Below are 23,590 nucleotides of genomic sequence, written 5' to 3'. Positions count from 1 at the left end.
ACTGATTTCCAGCCACTCACCCACCTGTCACTGGACTGCCTCACTTGATTGCATCCAGACGCAAAACGCTATCAAGCAACTGATGGCACCATCCGCCCACTGGAATGGTACCAAGCCCACGTGACCAAGGCTAGACTTGTCCTTGCCAGCCCTTGCTCTCCCATTGATAACACTCAGGGTGTGTCTAAACTACATGGCTCCATTGACGGAGCCATGTAGATGAGGCTGATCGGCAGAGGGAAATGAAGCCGCAATTTAAATAATCTCAGCTTCATTTAAATTTAAATGGCTGCTGCGCTCTGCCAACCAGCTGCCGATCAGCTGTTTGTCGGCAGATCGGGGCAGTCTAGATGCTCCCCTGCCGACATGAAAGCCCTTTGTCGACCTCCCCGGTAAACCTCATCCCACGAGGCATGCCTGAGGTCACACACCAGGCTGGAGTAGAAGCTCAGTTTCCAGTGGTTCAGGGGCTGTCTACATGGGTCGCAAAGAGGTGAGTGGAGCACAGACCAGTATAACCTGGCTCGCTGCAATCTGATTCATGTGGGGAACAACCGCAGAGTGGGGGGGCTTCAGCAATCACGCTCTGTCTAGCTTGTGCTTCGATCAAGCCACCCCTGCTCAAAGGAGACAGCGAAGGGCAGAGATGGATATCCAGCAGCCACCTCCTGCCCCCGCTTCTCCCATCTGCTCAGCCCTGCTCCCAGGCTTGCTGAGGCCTATGGGGGGAATGCTTCAGAACTAGCCAATTCACTCCCCTCACACTGCAACACCAGCCTAGAGGCACCACAGGGCCTGGCCCCTGGGGCCCCACAGTGTGGGAGAAAACAGGGCCTGACCTGACCCCAAGTGCAAGGGATCCACTGGAGGGCCCTAGTACCAAAATCTCACTGGGCCTCTCTAGGAGGCACTGGTTCCAGTTCGGTCCCAGGGCAGAGGCTGGCTCACGGAGGAATGGATGGGCTCTGGAGATCCGTCCCTTCTAGGGGGCACCAGCCCCCATCTAACCCCATGCGGGCAGTATAGAATCAAAGAACATTACAGCTGGAAGCGACCTTGAGAGGTCATTGAGTCCAGTCCTCTGCCCTCACGGCTGGACCAAGCACCCAGGGCCGCTCAACACATGGCCTGTGGGCTGCATTCTGTCCACGGACAGTTTGTTTGTGCCCTGTGGTGCAGTTTGGATTTCTGTGGGGATCAACACGTGGCCAGCGAGTGGGAGCCAAAACAAAAAAGTTGTCAGTGTAATGATCTTCTCTTGAGATGCATTTTAGTAGTTAAATTCTTGGACTGTCATTGCTCATGAAAAGTGCTGTCACATGGGTAGAAATTAGGTAAATATTACATGTTATTAATATCAGTAGAACTGACTTAAATGGAGCCTGTATGTTGTGTAGTCTTGACTTAATCTTTGCATTCATGCCTGTCCATGTGAGAGAAGCTATTTGTATATATTTGCTTGCATATTCAACCACACTTGTGTTGAAGCTGTCATCATGTTCTGTAAGTATCAGTGTGGCCCCTGCAGCTTCCAAAGTTGAGTTGCCCTAGCTCATCCCTGTCAGGTGTCTGTCTAACGTGGTTTTAAATATGTCCAGTAATGGAGATTCCACAATCTCCCTAGGCAATTTACTCCAGTGTTTAACCACCCTGACAGGCAGGAAGTTTTTCTGGGGCTGTGTCCAGACTCAGGGGTTTTTTCGAAAAAAGTAGCCTTTTTTCGAAAAAACCTCACCTGCGTCTAGACTGCAGCCTCGTTCTTTCGAAATTAAATCGAAAGAACGCGGCTTTTCTTTCGATGGCGGTAAACCTCATTTCACGAGGAAGAACGCCTTCTTTCGAAAGTTCCTCTTTCGAAAGAAGGCGTTCTTCAATGTAAATAGGGCTTCTTCGAAAGAGAGTATCCAGACTCACTGGATGCTTTCTTTCGAAAAAGCAAGCTGCTTTTTCGAAAGTTCAACGTGCAGTCTAGATGCTCTCTTTCGAAAGAGGCTTGCAGTCTAGACATAGCCCTAATGTCCAACCTAAACCTCCCTTGCTGCAATTAAGCCCATTGCTTCTCATCCTAATCTCAGAGGCCAAGGAGAACAACTTTTCTTCCTCCTCCTTATGATACTCTTTAAGGATATGTGTACACTAGTCCCCTAGTTCGAACTAGGGAGGCTAATGTAGGCATTCAAAGTTTGCAAATGAAGCCCGGGATTTAAATATCCCGGACTTCATTGGCATCTTCCCGGGCACCGCCACTTTTAAATGTCTCTTAGTCCGAACTCCGTGCCCATGGCTACACGCGGCAAGGACTAGGTAGTTCGAATTAGAATCTCTAATTCGAACTAACGGTACACCTCATTCCACGAGGAGTAACGGTAGTTCAAATTAGAGATCCTAATTTGAACTACCTACTCCGTGCTGCGTGTAGCCGCGGGCACAGAGTTCGGAGTAAGGGACATTTAAAAATGGCGGCGCCCGGAAAGATGCAAATGAAGCCTGGGATATTTAAATCCTGGGCTTCATTTGCAACTTTGAATGCCTACATGAGCCTCCCTAGTTCGAACTAGGGGGCTAGTGTAGACATACCCATATATACTTGAAAGCTGCTCTCATGTCCCTTTTCGGTCTTCTTTTTTCCCAGATAAACAAGGCCAATTCCTTCAGCCTTGCCTCATATCTCATGTTCTCTAGACCTTTCATCATTTGTGTTGATCTTCTCTGGACTTTCTCCAGTTTCTCCATGTTTCCTGGAATGTGGCACCCAGAACTGGACATGATACTCCAGCTGGGGCCTAATGTAGATGGCTCATTCCCTGCCTAGGGGACGTGAGACTGGGCAGTTAATTTCCAATCCTCCCATTTATTATTTTCCTAAGCCAGGAGGGCTCAGTAGTTCTGATGGGGGCCCTGCAGGAAGGCAGCCTGCACTGCCCCCTGCCTGCCCTGAGACTGCAGGTGTTAAACAGCTGTCCAGCCCACCCTAGAGGTGACTGCTTTTCAGCGTGCCTGAAGCAACACAGCACCAGCAATGAACCGGAGAATGGCTCCCTGGCATGGCTTGATCATGACCGCTTCAGTCCTGTTGGATGGGCCTCAGCCTCTTTTCTTCCCCTCCCTTGCTTTGCAATGGGGCTGTAGATGGGGAAGATGGCTGGAGGCAGGCAGAGGTGTCTCCCTGCAGCAGATGTAGACACGTCTCTGTATTAATCATTTTCTCATTGAAGTTTTTAGCTTTGTATTGAGTCCTTTTACATGGAAACTTTGTATTACATCTTGGTAGAATAGTCCCTAGGACAGAGGCAGAGACTGTCCCTGTGGGGTGAATGAGGTGGGAATGGATAAGGTGGAAGGTGAGCACCTCTGGGCAGTTGCAAAGGTTGGAGAGGGATGGAAGCCAGATCCAGGATCAATGAGCCCTGGGAAGTGGGCCCATTGAAAGGAGACTGGACCTGTGGATGCCTTGGGGGTCAGCAGCAAGGGCCTGCTTTGGGAAGCCCCCTCTTTGGAGGTGACTGTGGCAGGATCGAGACACCACCTAAAAGCAGGCGCCACAGACACTAACTGCAGATTCATGGGACGGCTCTCACAGATCTTGCACATGCATAAGAGGATAGATCTGCACGTGAAGGGGCAGTGGTGTAACGAGGAGGCTGGAGGGGTCAGTTGCCCCTGGGCACCATGCTATGGAGGTACCAATTTATTCCCATTCTGCCCCCTCTCCCCCTCCTCTGTCGTCCCTGAGCTCACATGCTCCTACTCCGCCTACCACCGGCACCTGGAGCCTCCTCCCTGCCTCTCTGCTCCAAGCCCAACCCTCCTCCATCTCGACTGGCAGGTTAGTGCATAGGGGAGCCCAGCCTCAAACTGTAGGGGGTGGGGAAAGATGCAGTACAAGAAGTGAATTGTGAGTGTTTTCGACCAGAATCCCCAGTCCCTCTGAATTTGCAACCCATGGACCAGGAGCAAAATGTAGCAAGTCCTGAGCAGTAGCAACGAATTCCACGTATGCAGGACAGAAACTGCAACGGGAGGAAAAACACTGGGTCAGACAAAGGCCCCCCCCAGCCCAGTGTCCTGTCTGCCCAGTGCCCCAGGGGGAGGGAACAGAACAGGGATTCCCCAGTGACCCGCCCCCTGCGGCCCGTTCCCAGCGTCCTGCAAACAGAGCCCAGGGGCGGGGTGGGGGCCCAGGGCCAGAACCCGGCGCCCCCCCCCGCAGGTGACACGTTCTGGGTCCCGAGCCCGGCCGAGTCCGCGCGCTCCCGCCCCAGTGGCCCGAGAGGCGGGTCCGTGTCTCGGCCGGAGGGGGGAGGCGGCAGCAGGCGGGTCACTGGTCTCCGCGCTCTCATTGGTTCGTGGAGCCCTGGCCACGCCCCCTTTCAAGTCCCGGCCCCGCCCTCAGCGTCTCTGGGCGGCCCCGTCACTCCCGGCCTGACAGCGGGGCCAGAGGAATCCCCGCCAGAGCAAGGGGCGGAGCAATTCATGTCACTGATGATGCGGCCACGGGGCGGGCAATTGTGCGTCACTGGGGCGTGACAGCCCGGGGAACCCCTGTCAATCGGAACGAGAGCAAGGGGCGGAGCAAGCAACGTCACAGTGGGGGGCGGGGTCCGTTGGGCACCAGCTGCGGCCAGTGGCTGCCACGGGGAGCGCTGGGGCGCCGGGATGCAGAGACAGTGGAGGGGCGGGGGGAGGGGCAGGGGTTGCACCGCGGCGGGGGAGGGGGGCGCTGCCGGGTGTCAGGCTGCGAAGGGGCTCATGGGACTCGGGGGAGATCGGACCCGTGGGAAAGGGCAGCGCATCGCCCCGGCCCGGCGCCCAGCAGCGGAAGCAGCATCTGCCCGGGGCCTGGGGGCGGGGCCAGGCATCTCTCGGTCTGAGCTAAGCCCCGGCGCTGGATTATGATCGGAATCACTGACCCGCTGCGCATGCGCGGTCTGACCGGGCCCGCCCCATTCCGAACCCCGCGGCCGGGTTTTCAGCGCGTTCCCGACCGTGCTCAGGCCCCGCCCACCTCGCAGCGGTCTGCAGCAGTGTCAGGCGCCGCGCGCCCTGAGGTGGGAGCCGTTGTGAGGGGCCGTTGGCGCCGCCGTTACTCGCTGCGGGGGAGGCCGCAGCCCAGTGTGAGGGGGCGGGGGGGGGGGGGGGGGAATTGGCGCGTCACAAAAACTCAACCCGTGCGTGCCCCCCCCCTCGGGCTTCCTGATGCTCGGGGTGTTTGCGGGGGGCGGGGTGGGGCTGTGAGGGGGCTGCAGAGTGTGCGGGGGGGGGATTTAAACACAGGGTGGGGAGGGGCAAAGAGACGGGGGGGGGGTCTGGCTGGGGCAGGGGGCTGAGGGGCCCGGGGGGGAGGTGAGCGAAGCTTTGGGGGACTTTTTTGGTTTTTATTTTTGATTTTTTTTGTAGCCTCAGTGCTGGTGCCTCAGACCCCCCCCCCCCCCCCCCCACTGCTGAGCTCAGGACAGTGACACGGCCCCGGTCCCCCAGCCCAGAGGCAGCCATGGCTGCAGAGAGCCCCGTGGAAAGTGTCCGGGAGGAAGCGCCGCGTCCCGTCTGCCTGGAGGATTTCACAGCCCCTGTCACTCTGGAGTGTGGGAACAATTCCTGCCAGGCCCCCCTCAGCCCTCAAGGCAGAGACACTGAGCAGCAGGGACCCCTCTGGCCCAACCGGCAGCTGGTAAACGTGGTGGAACTAGCCAAGCCGCTGAGTTTCCAGGCAGCAAAGAGAGCAAGATGGGACGGGGTGTGTGGGGAGCACCAGGAGGCTCTGACGCTGTTCTGTGAAGAGGATCAAACTCCCATCTGTGTGGGGTGTGACAGATCCCAGGCTCACATGGTGGTGCCCTTACAGGAAGCTGCCCAGGAGTACAAGGTACAGAGTTACTGTCCAGTGTGTTTTAATTACAGTGTTATGTCACTGACAGTTACCAGGCACAGTTGTGACACAGCTCTGTAAAGCCTACAAGAGATGCTGTAAAAAGTAAATGTTCTGGCTTTGTGGCAACTTACGTAAGATACCTGATGTGGGAAATGTTTCTCTGAGGCTCTGAATCCTGAAACCCAGCCCTCACTGGTGACAGGGGGGGTGTTTGCACAGGGGACGGTGTTAACAATCAGGGTATGTCTACACTACAGCACTAATTCGAACTAACTTAATTCGAATTAGTTAATTTGAACTAAGCTAATTCGAACTAGTGCATCTAAAAACTAGTTCGAATTAGCATTTTGCTAATTCAAACTAGTATGTCCACATTGAGTGGACCCTGAACCAAAGTTAAGGCTGGCCGGAAGCAGTGCCGGCAGGGCATCAGGTTAGGACTTAAGAGTATGGAACTGCTTCCTCAGGCTAGCCGAGGGCTGTGCTTCAAGGGACCCGAACCCCACCCCGGACAGACAGTTCAGGGTTCCCTGCTTGCTTGTCTACCTCGATGAGGGACAGCAATGCAGTCCTGGCTTGGAGTGCCCTGAGTGCCCACACTCGGCACATCACAGCACTCGGCCATCAGCCCGGCTGCACTTGCCGCAGGCTGCCATCCGGAGGGGTCAATCGGGGGGCTACAGGAGAGTTTCCATCCCGAGGAGCCCGCAGAGCCACCCCAGTCCTCCTCATCGGGGGCTCATACCCCATTCCTCCCTCACATCCTTCCACTTACCCGTCCCTAGCCCCCCTTCCTGATGTACAAAATAAAGGACACGTGTGGTCAAAAATAGAAACTCTCTTTATTTAACAAAATTGGGGGAGACTGGGAAAAGGAGGTGGGAGAGGGGAAGAGAGAGGGTGGGAGAGGGGAGGAGGGAGCTGGAAGGGGGAAGCCAGGGAAACAAGGAGGAGGGGAATACAGATGTGATCTCATCCCAGAAAAGAGATTTTGGCCTTGGAAAGGGTTCAGAAAAGGGCAACTAAAATGATCAGGGGTTTGGAACAGGTCCCATATGAAGAGAGGCTAAAAAGACTGGGACTTTTCAGCTTAGAAAAGAGAAGACTGAGGGGGGATATGATAGAGACCTATAAAAGCATGAGTGGTGTGGAGAGGGTGCATAAAGAAAAGTTCTTCATTAGTTCCTATAATAGAAGGCCTAGAGGACACCAAATGAAATGAATGGGTAGCAGGCTTCAAACTAATAACAGACCGTTCTTCTTCACAAAGCAAATAGTCAACCTGTGGAACTCCTTGCCGCAGGCTAGAACTATAACAGAGTTTCAGGAGAAGTTAGATAAAGTCATGGAGATTAGGTCCATGGAGTGGTATTAGCCAGGGGATAGAAATGGTGTCCCTGGCCTCTGTTTGTGGAAGGCTGGAGATGGATGGCATGAGACAAATGGCTTGGTCATTGTCTTGGGTCCATCCCTTCCAGGATACCTAGTGTTGGCCGCTGTCGGCAGACAGGGTACTGAGCTAGATGGACCTTTGGTCTGACCCAGTACAGCCATTCTTATGTTCTAAGCTCAGGGTCGGGTCTCACTGGACCACTTTGATTTTCATGCAAACCTGCTCCTAGGTGGCCAGGCTGGCAGCTGTCCTGCCCTAGATGGCCACTTTCCTGTGCCTAGTGCGGAGGTCGTGGACGTTGGACTCCTCCCCCCAAACCTGGATGAAGTCCACAATCTCCGCACTAGACCAGGCGGGCACCCACCTTTTGCGGCCCTGGGCAGACGGAGGGCGGAGGGCTGGGTGGCAGCGGGTGGCTGGCTCATGCCATGCCAGGTGCAGGGTCTGCTGGCTGGGTGCTGGGAGGCTTGCACCTGGCATGGGCACCGTAGCCAGACCGTGCCCCTTTAAGGGCTCCGGGGCTGGGATGGGGGCAGATGAGTTTCCCTGGTGGTGCCCAGAGTGGCCACTAGGGCAAGCTGGGAAGGGCTAGCCTCCCACTAGTTCGAATTAAGTGGCTACACAGCCCTTAATTCGAACTAGGCGTTAATCCTCGTAGAATGATGTTTACCTAGTTCGAATTAAGCGCTCCGCTGGTTCGAATTAAATTTGAACTAGCGGTTTGCCTGTCTAGCGCCTATGAAAGTTAATTCGAACTAACAGCTGTTAGTTCGAATTAAATTTGTAGTGTAGACATACCCTCGGAGAGGTTTAGATCGCAGGAGGTACAAGCCACTCTGTCAGTGAGCTGCCTTGGGATTGGAGAAGAAGCTGTTAATGATTGGAAGAACAATCTGTCATTTGCCTTATAGATCCGCAATGGCAGCAGGGACCTGCAGAACATCCAGCAAGGGAAAATCCCTTCTCTGAGCAGGTCACAGTCCAGTTAGACAAACTGTGGGAAGGGAAGGTGGGGCAGCACCTAGTCGCTCATAGTCGCCAAGCATGTCAGGGATAGAGTTTAGCCCCGTACCCTGTTAGACCTACACTGCTCCCTGCCCCTCAGCATCACTGAATAGTGATGAAGTGTGGCCCTTTAGGAGGAAAAGATGCCTTGATAAAGCCCTAGGTCCAGCAGGGAGTGAAGGTTTCTAATAGGGATACTGAACTTCTGAGGTGCTCCGTGAGGGGTTAAACTTCAATGCAGCCACTGACACTAGATGAGGTTGCTGGGCTGCATGCTGTGCGGGGCCCCGAGCGCCTTCACTCCACCCATAGCAGGACTTCAGGAAGTGCAGGTCCATGCCAGACACAACTAGGATTCAACTGGATTGTAGCAAGAGTTCAAACTGGTTAACTGAAGAGCTAATGCTTATCGGTGCCAGTTACTGGTTAAACTCCCCACTGCCCCAGCAGTGCCTGGTTCCCTCTGGCAGCTAACGTCAGTCTGCAGCTGCTGGGAGTTCCTATCAGCCAGCTGTCCTTGTGGCCACCCCCGGCAGACCTCGCGAGAGATCCCCGGCCCAGGAGAGCCCATTTCCGCTACCAGCCCTACCTGTCAGCAGGTTAAAAAACTCCTGTCTCTGATAAAATTGTGATCAGTTACATAATTAGTATTGTTAAGCATTTTTACCTCCCTAATCCCCACCTGCTTCATTCTTTATAAAGGTGCCACCACTGATCCTTCCCCCACCCTTGTAGGTGTCCTGCTGCATCCTCAGTATCTTCTTGTGTCTTTTTCTATGGACACAACCATGTCCAGGGCAGAGTCCCTGCTGAAGAGGGGCAGAGCTCCACAAAACTTGGACTCTCTTAAAGGCAGACAAATGGGCTCCCGACATCTGATGGGGTTTGCCCCTGTGCTTATCTCTGTTTCTTCAGGAAAAATTGGAGGCCCATTTGAAGATTCTGAGGGAAGAGAGAGAAAAGGTGCTGGGAAGGAAAACAACAGCAGAAGGGACACACCAGGAGTATCTGGTAGGTGCCTGTGGTTTGAAACAGCAGGGACTGGCAGTGGGAGGACTGTTAGGAGGCAGACCCGTGTGGCCTTGGTGACATTGGGCTTGTTTGTGTTTCTCCTGGATTGTGGATTGCTGGCTGAGATCCATGTGTAGACAGGCCCTGAGCATCCATGTCAGCGCATGAGTTAATGTCCAGCCTTTGTAGCTTTCCCAGAAATCCTCCTCAAGGGAGCTGAGTGTCCCCCTAAAGGGTTGTCTGCTCACTTGGTGTATTAACATGTTTCTCCTTTTTCCTTCCTGGGTATCTCTGTCAGGCTCGTGCTGAGTCCTGCCTCGTGCTGCTCAGGGTCTGAATTTCCAGAGCCCATGAATATCAAAAGATGCTGCCCATGACAGACATGGAAACATCCCTTTCAGAGGGACACAGGGCCCAAAGGAGATGCTGGGAGAGCCACCTCTGCCTACTAACCACGAAGTACAGTCAAATGTGACACATTTTAGGGTTTTCCAAGAAATTCTCCCTGCTTCGCACTCAGCTCTCCCTGAAAGGGCCCTGGGCTCCATTCATGCCCTTGACTAACCCTTTCCCTGTTTCCATACAGAAATGGACCCAAGCCGAGAGGCAGATGATTGTGGCCGAGTTTCAGCAGCTGCGGCAGTTCCTGGAGGAACAAGAGCGACTCCTGCTGGCCCAGCTAGAGAAGCTGGACGAGGCGATTGAGAGACTCCAGACTGACACGGTCGGGAAACTCTCTGCCCAGATTTCCCATCTCAGCAAGGGGAAGTGTCAGAAGCCAGCGAGTGAATTCCTGCAGGTGAGACTGAGGGAGAAACGTCCCAGCTCCCCACACAGGGAAGGGAGGCTCCTGAATCACAAGTGCTGAGGTCCAGCCATTAGATCTTGGTGTAACTCCATGTGCATTGCTGCCATGTGAGTAACTGCCATGCTTTGTAAAGTTACAGGCACAGAGCTACTAGAGATCGTAAAGCCCCATTTGCTCAGGGGATCCATGTTCCTGGGGTCAGAGCAGGGACTCTCTTCCCATGTTTGCAAAATCCCTTCCCTGAGGTCCCCTGTGTGTGTCCAATGGGGCTGAGAGTCTTTTCTCTGTCTTTTTTCTAGGACGTCAGGAGCACCCTGAGTAGGTACGTGGCTCCTCTCACTCCCCTCACGCTGCACAGCTCAGGGAAAGAGCTTGGAGCTGATGTTAGCACCACATCTCCACAGGGTGCTAAGAGGCAGATGTTAGAGATGAATATCTCTGACTCATTTAATTCTGAGGGTCGCACCCTCACACAGCAGACTCTGGAATTCCCCATTCAGGGCACAGTCTGACTTCAAGTGTTTCCTGGAGCTGTCACCTCCCTCTGTACTGTGGGGTGGAACATGGGCCTGTCACTGCTGTGCACTGGGTACATTCAGCCCAGGGCAGCAAGGACCAAGAGTCTGTCCCACCTGAGGGCTGTTCGGAGACCTGTGTGGAAGGAGCTGGTGTCTCAGTCTAGTCCCTACTAGACAGATTCCTTCAGCCTTTCACCTGGGAACCTCCTGTCCCTCAACGCCTAGAGGCCAAGGAGTGAGTTGGTCATGAAGACTCAATTCCCCTTTTGTCCCCCAGCTAGTCTCCCCAGGACAGAAGTGAAGAACAGCAATGGGACCTTTCAGGAGAAGGTTGCATGGACTGTGTTGCTGGGAAAATTGGAGGAATTATGACTCCAGGCCTGTTAGAGCTGAGACTCACTAACCAGAACTTATCAGCAGTAAATAAAATACAATCACATGGAATTGTTTCTGTCCAGGTGTGAGACGGGGCAGTTCCAGGTTCCGGAAGAGATTTATCTTGAACTAGAAGAACAAGTCAGAGGTTTCTCCCAGAAAACGATTGCTCTGTCGGAGACTCTGAGGGAGTTCAAAGGTACCTACAAGGGATGGCGGAGGGGAAAGTAGTTCAAGTATCTGAGACCACTGAATCTGGCCTATGAAGCCAACCTTCCCCTGCCTCAATTCCCACATGGAGAATGACGGTCCCATCACACTGCTCTCCTTAGAGACACTGAGCGAACAGATCCAACTGCTTGCAGATAGCCAGGGGTTTGCAAACTCTGAACCTCCCATTCAGAGATCAAAATGGCTAAAGTTACTGTGATGGCCACGTGTTCCGCCACCACTGCTCCACGTTATAATAAGAGGCAGTAAGTGAATGAGAAACCAAGTGGGAGAGTGTGAGGAGGGAAGAGTAAATCTCACTTACAGCTTCTCTCCTGGGACAGGTTGCGGGGATGTTGGTTCCATTGCTGGGAGGTGCCCGAGTGAGAGAGAGAATGAAAGTTTCAGACTTTCATACTCAATTCCTGAGTGTGTCTCTGTCTGGTCTCTGATACAATTGAAATGCAGAGTTCAGAGTGGGGACATTGTTATAAATAGGAGAGCCTGGAATCTCACCTCTCTTATCCCTTCCCCCACCAGACACTCTGCCCTCTGCACTGGAGAGAGCAAGAGGAAAATCCTTGGGAGCTTTCAGACAAGGTGAGTTTGCAGGTGGAGATTCTTTAAATGATGAGAAAATTCCAGTGAAAACATCTTCATGGGATTGTCATTGAAGTTACCAACCAAACCCAGCGACCATGGTGCACACAGCCCTATACCTCACCCACTGATCTGTGAGAAGCCCCAGGGGCGCTGCATGGAGACCTGCAAACACTTTGAGAAACAGTGATCTATGAGGTATGATGCTAAATGGGTGAAGTTAAAGCACACAATGGACAGCACCTTCAAGCTCAGATTACACTGCTCAGTCAGTTTCAATATGGGGTTGATTTCCAGCAATAAATAGTCTGTGAGCTGCCTTGCTTCCACTATATCAGTTCGTTCAAGGCAAGAAACTGCTGGATCCCCAAGGGCTGTTACGTCTAGTGCAGGCCTGGGTAAAATACAGCCCATGGGTCGGATCCACCCTACCAAGCCATTGGATCCAGCCCACAGATGCCACTCCCCATCTCAAGTCACTCAGAAAGCTACTGTGAGCCTGGAGGGGAGGAGGGAAGGCTTCAGGTGCTGCTTCCACCCCCAGGACAATCTCATTGGCCTGTTTCTGGACAGAAACAAAGCACCGTGCCCCCTTCCCTCTGGGTCATAATTATTCACACACCCACATGGCCCTGCAGCCTGTGAGAGGGTTGGGCAGGCTCCCTGCCTTCCTGAGGTGCTTGGCCTCTGGCCAGGAGTCACTCAGATAAGTCTCCTGTCCAGAGCTTGCCTCTGCCACCCCAACCTCTCCCTTCCTCTCCTAATCTCTGCTCCCCACTCCTGCCCTCTGCTTTGCATACCCAAACTCTGTCCTCCTCCTGCAGCTATATATGCAAGAGCTCTCACTGGTCAGAAACCCACGGTCCCTTATTTGTCCACAAATGAACAAAGAACTGGTGGATTCTCCATCTCTTGATGTCTTCAAGTTACTGGGGGACTTTCTAGAAAATACACTGTGGGGAAACAGAGCTTTGCATCTGGGTAACTGGACTACGTGTAATGGCTTGTGCCACTGAGGGGGTCAGACTGCATGACTGAGGATATCTTCTGATCCCATTAATTCATGAATTTTAAGATCTCACCCTGGAAACACTCAGCACACGTGTTTAATAATAAGCATCTGAATGGTGGTGTTACCTTCACTGACTCTGTGTTGTGGAAAGGGTTTATAACGTCTCTGTCAGATGAGAGAGCAAAGTTTGTGCTGCAAATCCATGAATGAAGACTAAGGGTTTCAAATACAACAGTCTACATTTAGCCTATGTCCATATTCAAGCAGATGAATATGTGGCTTGTTATAAGAAACACTGGGTGCTGAGAACTAAATCCCATTGTTGCAGAGGCAGTAATGTTGTAACTCACGCCAGGTACAGACAGAAATAAATATGGATTTGGGATCTAACTCCTGTGTGCTGTTTATGGCATATCTAGACTAAAACTTTTGCCCACAATGGCAGAGTCTGGGCAGAATGGGGATGTGGAAAGGATTAAAGCCCCTTCTGAAATGTCTCCCTCTTCTCCCCCTGCCAGGCTGCAGAACACCCATGTTTGTCTCCAGCTCAGCCCCCGGCCTGCAGAGCCAGGGACAGGAGATGGCCGTGGCAGAACCTGTGAGCTTCGAGGAGGTGGCTGTGTGTTTCTCTGAGGAAGAATGGGCTCTGCTGGACCCAGGCCAGAGAGCCCTCTACAGGGATGTGATGCAGGAGAATTATGAGGCTGTGAACTGGCTGAGTAAGGATTCCTGTCCCTTTGGGTAACAGCAGCTGGGTGGGGTCTGGAGCATCTGGGTTGGGTTTGGTTCAGGGTTATTCATTGCCTCTGCCTCCAATGTCAGGAGTATCTGCCCCAGTAGTCCTGGCTCCTCTGTGAAAGACTGTCCCCTCCGTGCTCCCTCCCAGGGAAAACAGGTTCAGGTCTGATTCCGCTTCCCCCCCATCTTGCTCATCTTGTGCTTTGACCAGAGGTGTGAGTGGAAGGGCTCAGGCAGGAACAGCAGGTACCAGAGGTTTGGGTCTGGGTCTGGCTGCTGTTAGTGGCTGCAGGGTCCCCTTGTGGCAGTGTGCTCAGGCACTGGAAGGAGAGTGCGGTTGCCAGAGTCCTTCCCTGCCTGTAGCTAATCTCTGTGACATGCTGGTACTTGTCATTGAGAGGGGCTGGATGCTGGCGCTGAGGGAGGGTGGATGAGGCAGTTCACGCTCTCCGAGTATTTTGTCTGAGGTAGCTCTGTAGTAGAGAAACGTGAGCAGAGCTCTCGATGCATTTCAGGCACAGGCTCGGACTCCTTTCAAAAGTTCAGCTTCATTCTCTCTGGGGCTCACTTGTCTCTCTGTGCAGCGGAGATAAATCATGTCACCTGTCTTGTATTTTTATATCTTCAGGTAGGAACTTTTTTTTCCTGTGTGAATGTCTGGGTTCATGCTCAGGAGACCTGTGTTCAGTTTTCTGCCTGTCAAAGTCCTCCTGTGTGACCTTGATCAAGTCCCTTAGACTCTCTGTGTGCGGTCAGCTCTCTCTTTACTAGCTTTTATAGAGTGTCCCTGTTTCTCAGGGCTGGGCAGGATACTTACACTAAAGAGGGGTGATGCTTAGCTCCATATGAGCACTGCAATAGCACAGTGTGGTCCTGATTTAAACCAGAGTTCCCAGGTGCTGCTGTGATTGATAATTTTGCTTCCTGCAGTGACTGCAGTGCCATAGGAGTTGCTACTAGCACCACAGAGCGTTGATACGGCTGTTCAGGGCTTCTGGAGCTTTGATGCCAGCGGCACTGGCAGAACGTGAAGCTTATCCATGCAGCGCACCACAGGGTTGCCGCTAAGAAAGACACAGGCTCCATTCGGAGGCTAAGGCACTCGGCCAGGTTTATTGTGAAAGGAGCAGGGTGCTAGTGTCCCAGCACCTCAGGCACAGGTATAGTGAGACTTGTCCCTACCCAATAATGGTACCAGCTCAGTCAGCAGCTAGAACACTGCCCCATAGCCAGTATCAACATGCCCTTCCTGTGACTTCTCCTCTCATATTGACCAAAATAAAATGCATGTTGCGTTCCATGTGTTGCTACCCCACTTGGCCTTCTGCCTGTTTGTTTGAACAAAACATGCATATCCATTATCCCCTCATCCCGCTCTTGTGCACAAGAGTCAGTGAGCTATCTGTTAGGACTGTGTGTTTGCAGTTCCTGCAGAGAGTGTTGAGTTGATTGCCCTCCTCCTGCTCAGGAATGTGATTTCTTGGTTAGTTGGTACCAGTGCTCCACCATTCTGCCAAAGCCTGGCTTGTTTTAGTTCCAAAATAATGGACATAAACAAGATAATCATAGTCATCAGATCAGAATTTTCCCATTGACTCGTCACACAGCACACTTCGCACAAGCTATCTTGCGATTGTGTGACAGTGGTAGCACAATGATCTCTATTGTGGCTCTTCCAAACACTAAATGCAGGTCCGAGAAGGGGTGGAGGCAAAGATGAGGGGAAGGCGCTCACAAGGTGCAAATGTGGTAGATTCTGTGCCTCCTTGGAGCGGCCCCAAATCAAAGGCCAGGCTCACTAGAAGAGGCAGACTGGGAAACCACACAAAGGCTGCTGCTGGCAGAATAGAACCGAGGCTACAGACGGGGAGCTGAGTAACAGCCACAAGCATCAGAGAAGCAGCACGGCCCAGCTCCACCCTGGCTGGTCGCTGGAGAAGCCCAGCGCCACCCTGGGCAGCTGCGGGAAAGGCAACTGTTGTAGGCAGCTAGCAAGGCCCACCCAGACACAGGTAGTCGGGAGCATAGGCAGGGCCTGAAGCAGCCTGCCAAGGATTCACTTAGCTGCTTAGACAACTTCCTCTGCCTCTTTCTGGCCCAAGTAGAACATCTGAGCCAAAGAGCAGGGGGAGCCCAGCCCACCAGCCAGGAGCTTTGTGGACAGAGCCTTGGGGAGCTAGAGCTAGTCCTTCTTCTCCCAAGTCCTAATGACCTGGCATGTGGCCGCTATAGTCTGAGCCCTGTCTGGGGGCCTTGGTGTCAGACCTGCCAGCCCTCCCTAGAGCTCCCCTTGTGAGCAGTATGTCCCTGTCCTGCCCTGAGATACTGGGGATGGGGGGGATGGAATGGGCTTTGAGGGGGACTGAGTTGTACCCTAGAGAGTGCAGCAGAGTGCTCAGCTCCCCTGGGGAAAGAGCTGGGCCATTCTCAAGGTGGGGGGAGGGGATGCGCCTTTACTGCAGGTGTGTGTGTGTGTGTTCTGGGCTCTTGGAAAGGAGCCTCTCTGGATGGGTGACTCAGATCCTGACTCTGGAAGCAGTAATGGCAGAGACCTTAATGAACAAGATCAGCACTCGATTAATTGCTCTCCAAACAGGATTTCCACTCTCTGAAGTTCATGTGATCTCCTGGGTGGAGCGAGAGGAGGAGTTGCAGGTCCCAGATCACCAGAGCTGTGAGGAAGGGGAGATCATCAGTGGCATCCACACAGGTGAGCAATCAGTTAAATTGCCTCAGAAACCAACTTATAGCAGGTGTTAGTTGTGTGTTTTCATGAAGTCTGTCTGATTCTTTAGCCTGTCTTCAACTTGAGCCAGAGCATGGTGGATGAGGAAAGGCTGAGTTTTCTCTTCTGTGGAAGAGTTGTGAAGAAGGAGGGTGAACTCATCTCATGATAATTCAATCATTATTTGAGCGTGTGTCCCCTTTTCTATTCCTCTTTTAGAGTTTTCTTTCAGCTCATCATAGACAATAACTCCTGTCTGGATTATTTCTCTATCCCAACAGGTGATGGGATGCTGACTGAGAACTATGATCTTGTGCAGCAGGAGGGATCGGAGCAAGTGTCTCCATGTGGGATGTTACTGGGAAGACCTGAAGGGCATGTTTCCCAGATACGTGAGCAGGGAGAGACTTGTGAGAGTCAGCATAGCCCAGAAAGGCAGCATGGAAATCATTCAGGAGGGGGACAGGATAAATCCAGTCACAGGAGCCGAGGGGAGAAAAGAAACACAGAAACCATTCAACAGAAAATCCCCTATCAACAGTCACCCTGCACTTGTAGTGACTGTGAAACTCCTATTGAACATCAAAGAGCCGATACAGGAGAGAAGCCCTTCAAGTGCTCTGACTCTGGGAAAAGCTTCAGTCAGCACTTGCACTTTACGAACCATCAGATACTACATATAAGAGAGACACGCCATAACTGCTCTGACTGTGGGAAAAGCTTCAGTAGAAGCGATCACCTTGTAAGACATAGGAGGACCCACACAGGAGACAAACCTTTCAATTGCTCTGACTGTGGGAAAAGCTTTCTGAGGAGCTCACACCTTGTTACACATAGGAGAGCCCATACAGGGGAGAAACCCTTCAACTGCTCTGACTGTGGGAAAAGCTTCCGACAGAATTCACACCTTGTTAACCATAGGAAGACCCACTCAGGAGACAAACCTTTCAATTGCTCTGAGTGTGGGAAAAGCTTCAGTAGAAGCGAACACCTTGTAAGACATAGGAGGAGCCACACAGGGGAGAAACCTTTCAATTGCTTTGACTGCGGGAAAAGCTTCAATGAGAAGTCACACCTTGTTAGACATAGGAGAACCCACACAGGAGAGAAACCTTTCAATTGCTCTGACTGTGGGAAAAGCTTCAGGAAGAGGTCAAACCTTGTTCTCCATAGGAGAACTCACACAGGAGAGAAACCTTTCAATTGCTTTGACTGCGGGAGATGCTTCCGTCAGAAGTCACAGCTTGTGAGACATAGAACAACCCACACAGGAGAGAAACCTTTCCCTTGCTCTGACTGCGAGAAAAGTTTCAGTACAAGTTCAGTGCTTGTTACCCATCGGAGGACCCACACAGGGGAAAAACCTTTCAATTGCTCTGACTGTGGGGAAAAGCTTCAGTAGATGTTCACACCTTATTAGACATAGGAGAACCCACACGTGAGAGCTACCCTTTACCTGCTCTGACTGCATAGTCGGTGCTCCTGCCTTACTAACTATGAGATAAAACATACAAGAGAGTCGCCTCATAACAGCTTTGATTGCAGACAAGGCTTCAAACACAGGTCAAACTTTAACATAAGAATGGCCATACTGGGTCAGACCAAAGGTCCATCTAGCGTAGTATCCTGTCTTCCAACAGTGGCCAGTACCAGGTGCCCCAGAGGCAGTGGACTGAAGATGATGATCAAGCAATTTTGTCTCCTGCCATCCTTCTCCAGCCTTTGACAAACAGAGGCGAGGGGCACCATACCTTACCCCCTCGCCTATACCCTTTTATGGACCTAATCTCCATGATTTTATGTAGCTCTTTTTTAACCCCTGTTACAGTCCTAGCCTTCACAGTCTTCTCTGGCAAGGAGTACCACAAGTTGACTGTGTACTGTGTGAAGAACTTTCTATTATTAGTTTTAAACCTGCTACCCATTAATTTCATTTGGTGTCCTCTAGTTCTTATATTCTGGGAACAAGTAAATAGTTTTTCTTTATTCACCCTCTCCCCACCACTCATGATTTTATATACCTCTGTCATATCCCCCTCAGTCCCTTCTTTCTGAACTGAAAAGTCTCAGTCTCTTTAGCCTCTCCTCATATGGGACCCATTCCAAACCTCTAATCATTTTAGTTGCTCTTTTCTGAACTATTTTAATGCCAAAATATCTTTTTTGAGGTGAGGAGACCACATCTCTACCCAGTATTCAGGATAGGAGCGTGCTGTAGATTTATATACGGGCAGTAAGATATTCTTCATCTTATTTTCTGTCCCGTTTTTAATAATTCCTAACATCCTATTTGGTTTTTTGACTGCCGCTGCACACTGTGGGCATTTTCAGAGAACTATGCACGATAACTCCAAGATCTCTTTCCTGATTAGTTGTAGCTAAATTAGCCCCCATCATATTGTATGTATACTTAGGTTTATTTTTTCCAATATGCATAATTTTACACTTATCCACATTACATTTCATTTGCCATTTTATTGTCCAGTCACTCAGTTTGGTGAGATCTTTTTTTGAAGTTCTTCATAGCCTGCTTTGGTTTTGACTATCTTGAACAGTTTAGTAACGTCCGCAAACTTGGCTACCTCACTGCTCACCCATTTCTCTAAATCATTTATTAAGTTGAATAGGATTGGTTCTAGGACTGACTCTGGGGGAACACCACTGGTTACACCTCTCCATTCTGAAAATTTACCATTTATTCCTACCCTTTGTTTCCTGTCTTTTAACCATTTCTCAATCCATGGAAGGATCTTCCTGGTTATCCCATGATAACTTAATTTACACAAGAGCCTTTTGTGATGGACCTTGTTAAAGGCTTTTTTGGAAATCTAAGTACACTGTATGTACTCGATTTCCCCCTTGTTCACGTGTGTGTTAAACATAAGACAATCTACAGACGAGAGAGAACTATTCAGCTGCTTTGACTGTGGGGAAAGCTTCAGTCAGAGCTCAACTCTTGTTAGCCATTGGAGAACCTACAGTGGGAAAAAACTAGAACCTGAGTTCCTTGTAAGCTATGTGTCCAGGTGGCTGTGCCTCAGCCTATTAAATGCCATATGAGCTTATAGGGCTTTGGTGGGGAGAGATACCTCTATCCACTGGTCTCAACCCCAGCCCAGTCCTGCTGTGGCCAGAGGACAGTTGGCTATCCCATGGCCCCAGGCCCAGAGTTACCATGGCAGGGAGAGGTGGGTCTCCCTCCTCCCCCTTCACGGTAACATGTGTGCTGGGGCAGCGAGAGCTCGTGGGAGTCTTTTCTCCTTGATGTAGCCTTTCAGTGGCCTACATGTCAGTCCCCTCCATCTTTAAGATCACAGCCCCAGCTAGAGCTTTCAACCAGTAGTCCTAAGATTTTCCATCCATGAGTAGAGTGAGTTTTTTCTTGTGCACAAAGAGTGACATCCCGTGTGCTTGTTCAGATGTGTGCCTACGTGGCACCCACGAGTTATTGAGAGTTTTACACACACACATGCAATTTAAATTATGGAAGAAATATACTAAACCAAAGGATAATTAACAAGGTGCGTGACCCTGCACACATGCACCCTGAAAATGTACCAGCTTGGCACCCAGTCTCATTACCACCCAGCCTTGCTCTACTGTTCCTGCATCCATGAGCTCCCCATCTCCTGCACCCCCACCCTGTGCACCCTTTGCCACCAGCCCTGCATTGTGCCCCTAACTTCTGCAGTGTCCCCTTCATCCCAACCCCTGCACTTTCCTCCCAGTCTAATCTAGTCATAGGCTGTGTCTAGACTGGCCAGTTTTTCCGGAAAATCAGCCGCTTTTCTGGAAAAACTTGCCAGCTGTCTACACTGGCTGCTTGAATTTCCGCAAAAGCACTGACTTCCTACTGTAAGAAATCAGTGCTTTTTGCGGAAATACTATGCTGTTCCTGTTTTGGGCAAAAGTCCCTTTTGCACAAAAGGGCCAGTGTAGACAGGGACTTTTTTGCGGAAAACAAATAGCTATCGCAAAAATGGCAATCGGGGCTTTTTTGCGGAAAAGCGCATCTAGATTGACCACGGAAGCTTTTCCACAAAAAGTGCTTTTGCGGAAAAGTGTTCGTGCCAATCTAGACGCTCTGTTCTGAAAATGCTTTTAATGGAAAACTTTTCCATTAGAAGCATTTCCGGAAAAGCATGCCGGTCTACACGTAGCCATAGTGTAGTAATTTGTAAAGGATAAAAAAATGAATGCACCATCCCTACTCCTTGATTCTAAAACTCATTCTGCAGCTGCAAGTTAATGACATTCAGAAGATGAATTTAGGGATATCACCAGAAAACTATCCAGCTCTTTTTCTTCAGACCACATTACTTCACTGTATATAGGACATAATCTAATTATAGATTATATTTTGTATAGTATCTGCATGGTTTAGACACCTGTCAATCATAGAAAAGTCCCTTTAATATGTCATCAGTTGCATATTGATTTAAGCATCAATAGAAGATAATCAACAGCATTAAAGTTTTAGTTGCCTCTACACAGTGCACGTTTGTGTGAGTGAGAGAAATAACTTCCACAGGCACAAAAATAATCATTGGCACCATCAACACTATTGATGTGATTGATGCCTTCACAAATGACAAGAATATTGAGGGTCAGAGAGAATTGTTCTTGACATGATTTAGGCTGTTAAATATGAACAGGGCGCAGAACATTTCTCTAGTCATTTGCCATCTATTTTATCCCTCAGATAACCTGCAGATTTACCTTTTGAGATCCCAAGGTGGAGATCTTTAATTAAGTGGAATTAGAACCAGACCTCTACCACATGGCCCCAGTCTCTAGAACAGCCAGTCCCTCACCACTCTGGGTCCTTTGCTTTGGCCTTGGCTGCTGGAGTAGCTGCTGGAGTGAGCCCCCCCACTGCCTGTGATGCTGCTGCGGCTCAGACTCTGGCCAAATCTGTCAAAGCATGTAGTACTCACAACACAGCTACGGCTGGAGCAGGCCCCCATTGTGGCTCTGGCTCTGGCCCTGCCACTGTCCAGGACTGCTAGAATAAGCACTGTCTGCCACACAGCCCACCCTGGAGCAGTTGAGTAGGCACTGTGTGGCTCTGCTTTGGAGGTGGGTGGGCCTCAGCCTTAGAGGGAACCCTGCTCTCCACACTGCAAACTTCTATCCTCAGAGCCAGACCTCACACCTTCTCCAACTCTTTGCCCCAACCCTAAGTCCCTTCCCACAATCCAAATCCCCTGAGCCTCACTCCGGCCACATGAGCTAACTTTTTTGTACCAATACAGAGATTGTGTGTCACACATTCCCTCCCTGTGGGTACCCTGTCACGCAGTCGGGCTGAGCCCAAGCTGTGTCCTGGAATCCCCAAAAAACAAATCCTAATATCCTGTTTCCAATTGTCCAGCAGAGGCCCTTTTATTAAGAGGCCCAGCCCCTTAATTAACAGAAGCATCACCACCTCAGCTAAGGTCTATGAGTAGAGTCCTTGATTAACACAAGCCTCGCCTTCTCCAGGCTGGGGCTCCTCAGTGAGGGGTTTGAATCAACAGAAACACAGCCTTCCAGGCTAAGGTCCCGCAAGAAATGTCTTTACTTAGCAAGTGCACAGCCTTCTCGGCTCAAGTCCACAGGTAAGTGTCTCTAGTTCACCAGTGCACAGCCTTCTCAGCTCAAGACCAATGACAGGGAACTCTTAGCGTGGGCTAGCAAAGGGGTCGGCCCCTGGGTTGGAGGTAGCGGGACCCAGGCCCTCTTCCTCCACTGGGTCCTAAATCAGAGCCCTAAGGGCAGCGAAACAGTCCACTGACCGGGTTGGTATGAACAAGCCAAAACCATTCAAGTATTCCCTCCCTGGGCCACTTTCTTCTATGCAGCAGCTGCCCTACCTGGCTAGGGCCACCGAAGAACTCAGTGCCCGTGATGCCACCAGGAGCCCATTGGTGGCTTGTACCTCCAAGAGGCTCTGGAGGAGAGTCTCAGACAAGGGCACATGTGAGACTCTCCCCTGGGCATCCCCACAAGGGGCCTCTACATTGCCCTCTGTGCCTCTTCCCCCCACCCAACCACCTTTCCCCTGCTCTCCCTTCCCACTTTCCTCTCCCCCTGCCAGTAAAACAAACTTGACTTTTCCCTGCTGAAAGAATGAACTGTGGTTTTCATGTGGGGAATGTAGAAGTGGGGAGGGGCTGGGTAAAGAACCTGGGAGGGAGGAAGAGGCTGGTGGAGAGGTGAGGAAGGGTGAGGGGGCTCAAAGATGGGGCTGGAACTGGCGCCTGCCTCTGGTGGCACCACTGCTTCATGGGCGGGCGCCTCAGCAGCCATGGAATGGCTCCAGGGGAAGAAGCCAGAGGAGCTGGAGCAGCTACAGGCTCAGTGGGAACTGGAGCAGGAGTGAGTTTGGGTTGGGGAGGGCCAGCTGCCAGGCCACTGAAGCAGACAACCAAGCAGTTGGCAGCAGCACTATGTCCCAAGCACATTGTCCAGGCCACCTGGAAATATTGAACCTTTCTCTGGCTTGGGTGCCTCCTCCCTGCAGGGTGCCTTGGGATAGCCACTGTGGCAGCAGGAATTTGGACATTGTCGCCCCATTGGGAACAATGGAGGGAAGAGAAGAGTTTCCCTGCTATTGGAGAAAGCAGGCCAGGCCAAGGCCCTTTTAGCCACTGGGTCGGTGCAGGCTGGAGCATCCCCCCACCAGTTCTCTGGCCTACCTGCAAAGCTCTCAGCCTTCTCTTGTTTCTCCTTCCCTGTCCATAGCAGGCAGCTAAACAAGGGCAAGTCACCAAACCAAACAGCCCTGTGGCTAGAAACCACAACCTTGGTGTTATTAGCACCACTCTCTAACCAACTGCACTCACCAGCCTACAGAAACCTATCTCGTAAGTAACACTTTCAGGGGGGTATCACAGGCAGCTGCAGGGATGCCTCTGCAGCTGCTAAGGGCTCTTCCCTGGCAGAGACACTAGTGACTCACTGTGATGTGGGCTGGCTAGTCCAGATGCTTTGAGGTTTGGTCAAGGTGGCTGGTGGCCAGCATGGCGCGCTGAGACCCAGGGCAAAGAGGCAGCCGGAATCTCTTGCTGCCAGCACCTTGCCTCCTGGCTTCTTCCCTGTCAGCAGCAGCCGCAGCCCCTTTCAACCACATGGTCAGGCCAGGAAGGGAGGCAGGAATGGGGCCAAGTAGCGAGTCAGTCTGAGGAAGGCAGGAAAAGCTCGTCTTGCCTTGCAGGGCCGCTGGCAACAGCTTCTCTCTTGTGTGCTGCTGAGGAGAAAAATGCACTGAGAGGGACCATAAAGACCAATTTAGATGAGCACTTAGAGGTGGGCACCTGTTAGCGCCATCGGGACAAGAGTTGG

General features: G+C 51.5%; 1 protein-coding gene across 1 annotated transcript; it reads left to right on the top strand.

The window, feature by feature from the left end:
* The first annotated feature begins 5,338 nt into the window (after positions 1-5,338).
* Positions 5,339-21,592, top strand: LOC149522393 (uncharacterized). The gene is made up of 9 exons (XM_089770979.1): positions 5,339-5,863; positions 9,183-9,278; positions 9,865-10,077; positions 10,386-10,408; positions 11,063-11,178; positions 11,730-11,789; positions 13,320-13,520; positions 16,136-16,249; positions 16,546-21,592. Exons 1-9 carry the CDS (start codon positions 5,492-5,494, stop codon positions 17,664-17,666), a joined length of 2,316 nt encoding a protein of 771 aa, XP_089627105.1. The 5' UTR covers positions 5,339-5,491; the 3' UTR covers positions 17,667-21,592.
* The last annotated feature ends 1,998 nt before the right edge of the window (positions 21,593-23,590 follow it).

This window comes from Pelodiscus sinensis, chromosome 19 (genome assembly GCF_052426305.1).
Source record: "Pelodiscus sinensis isolate ZL-2025 chromosome 19, ASM5242630v1, whole genome shotgun sequence".
NCBI classification, from domain to species: domain Eukaryota; kingdom Metazoa; phylum Chordata; order Testudines; family Trionychidae; genus Pelodiscus; species Pelodiscus sinensis.
This window is presented reverse-complemented; position numbering and strand designations above follow the sequence as displayed.

Coding starts and splice junctions, on each gene's coding strand:
- LOC149522393 (XM_089770979.1), top strand. CDS start 5,492: ATGGCTGCAGAGAGCCCCGTGGAAAGTGTCCGGGAGGAAGCGCCGCGT. Junction 9,279..9,864: donor GGACACACCAGGAGTATCTG/GTAGGTGCCTGT, acceptor GTTTCCATACAG/AAATGGACCCAAGCCGAGAG. Junction 13,521..16,135: donor TGAGGCTGTGAACTGGCTGA/GTAAGGATTCCT, acceptor CTCTCCAAACAG/GATTTCCACTCTCTGAAGTT.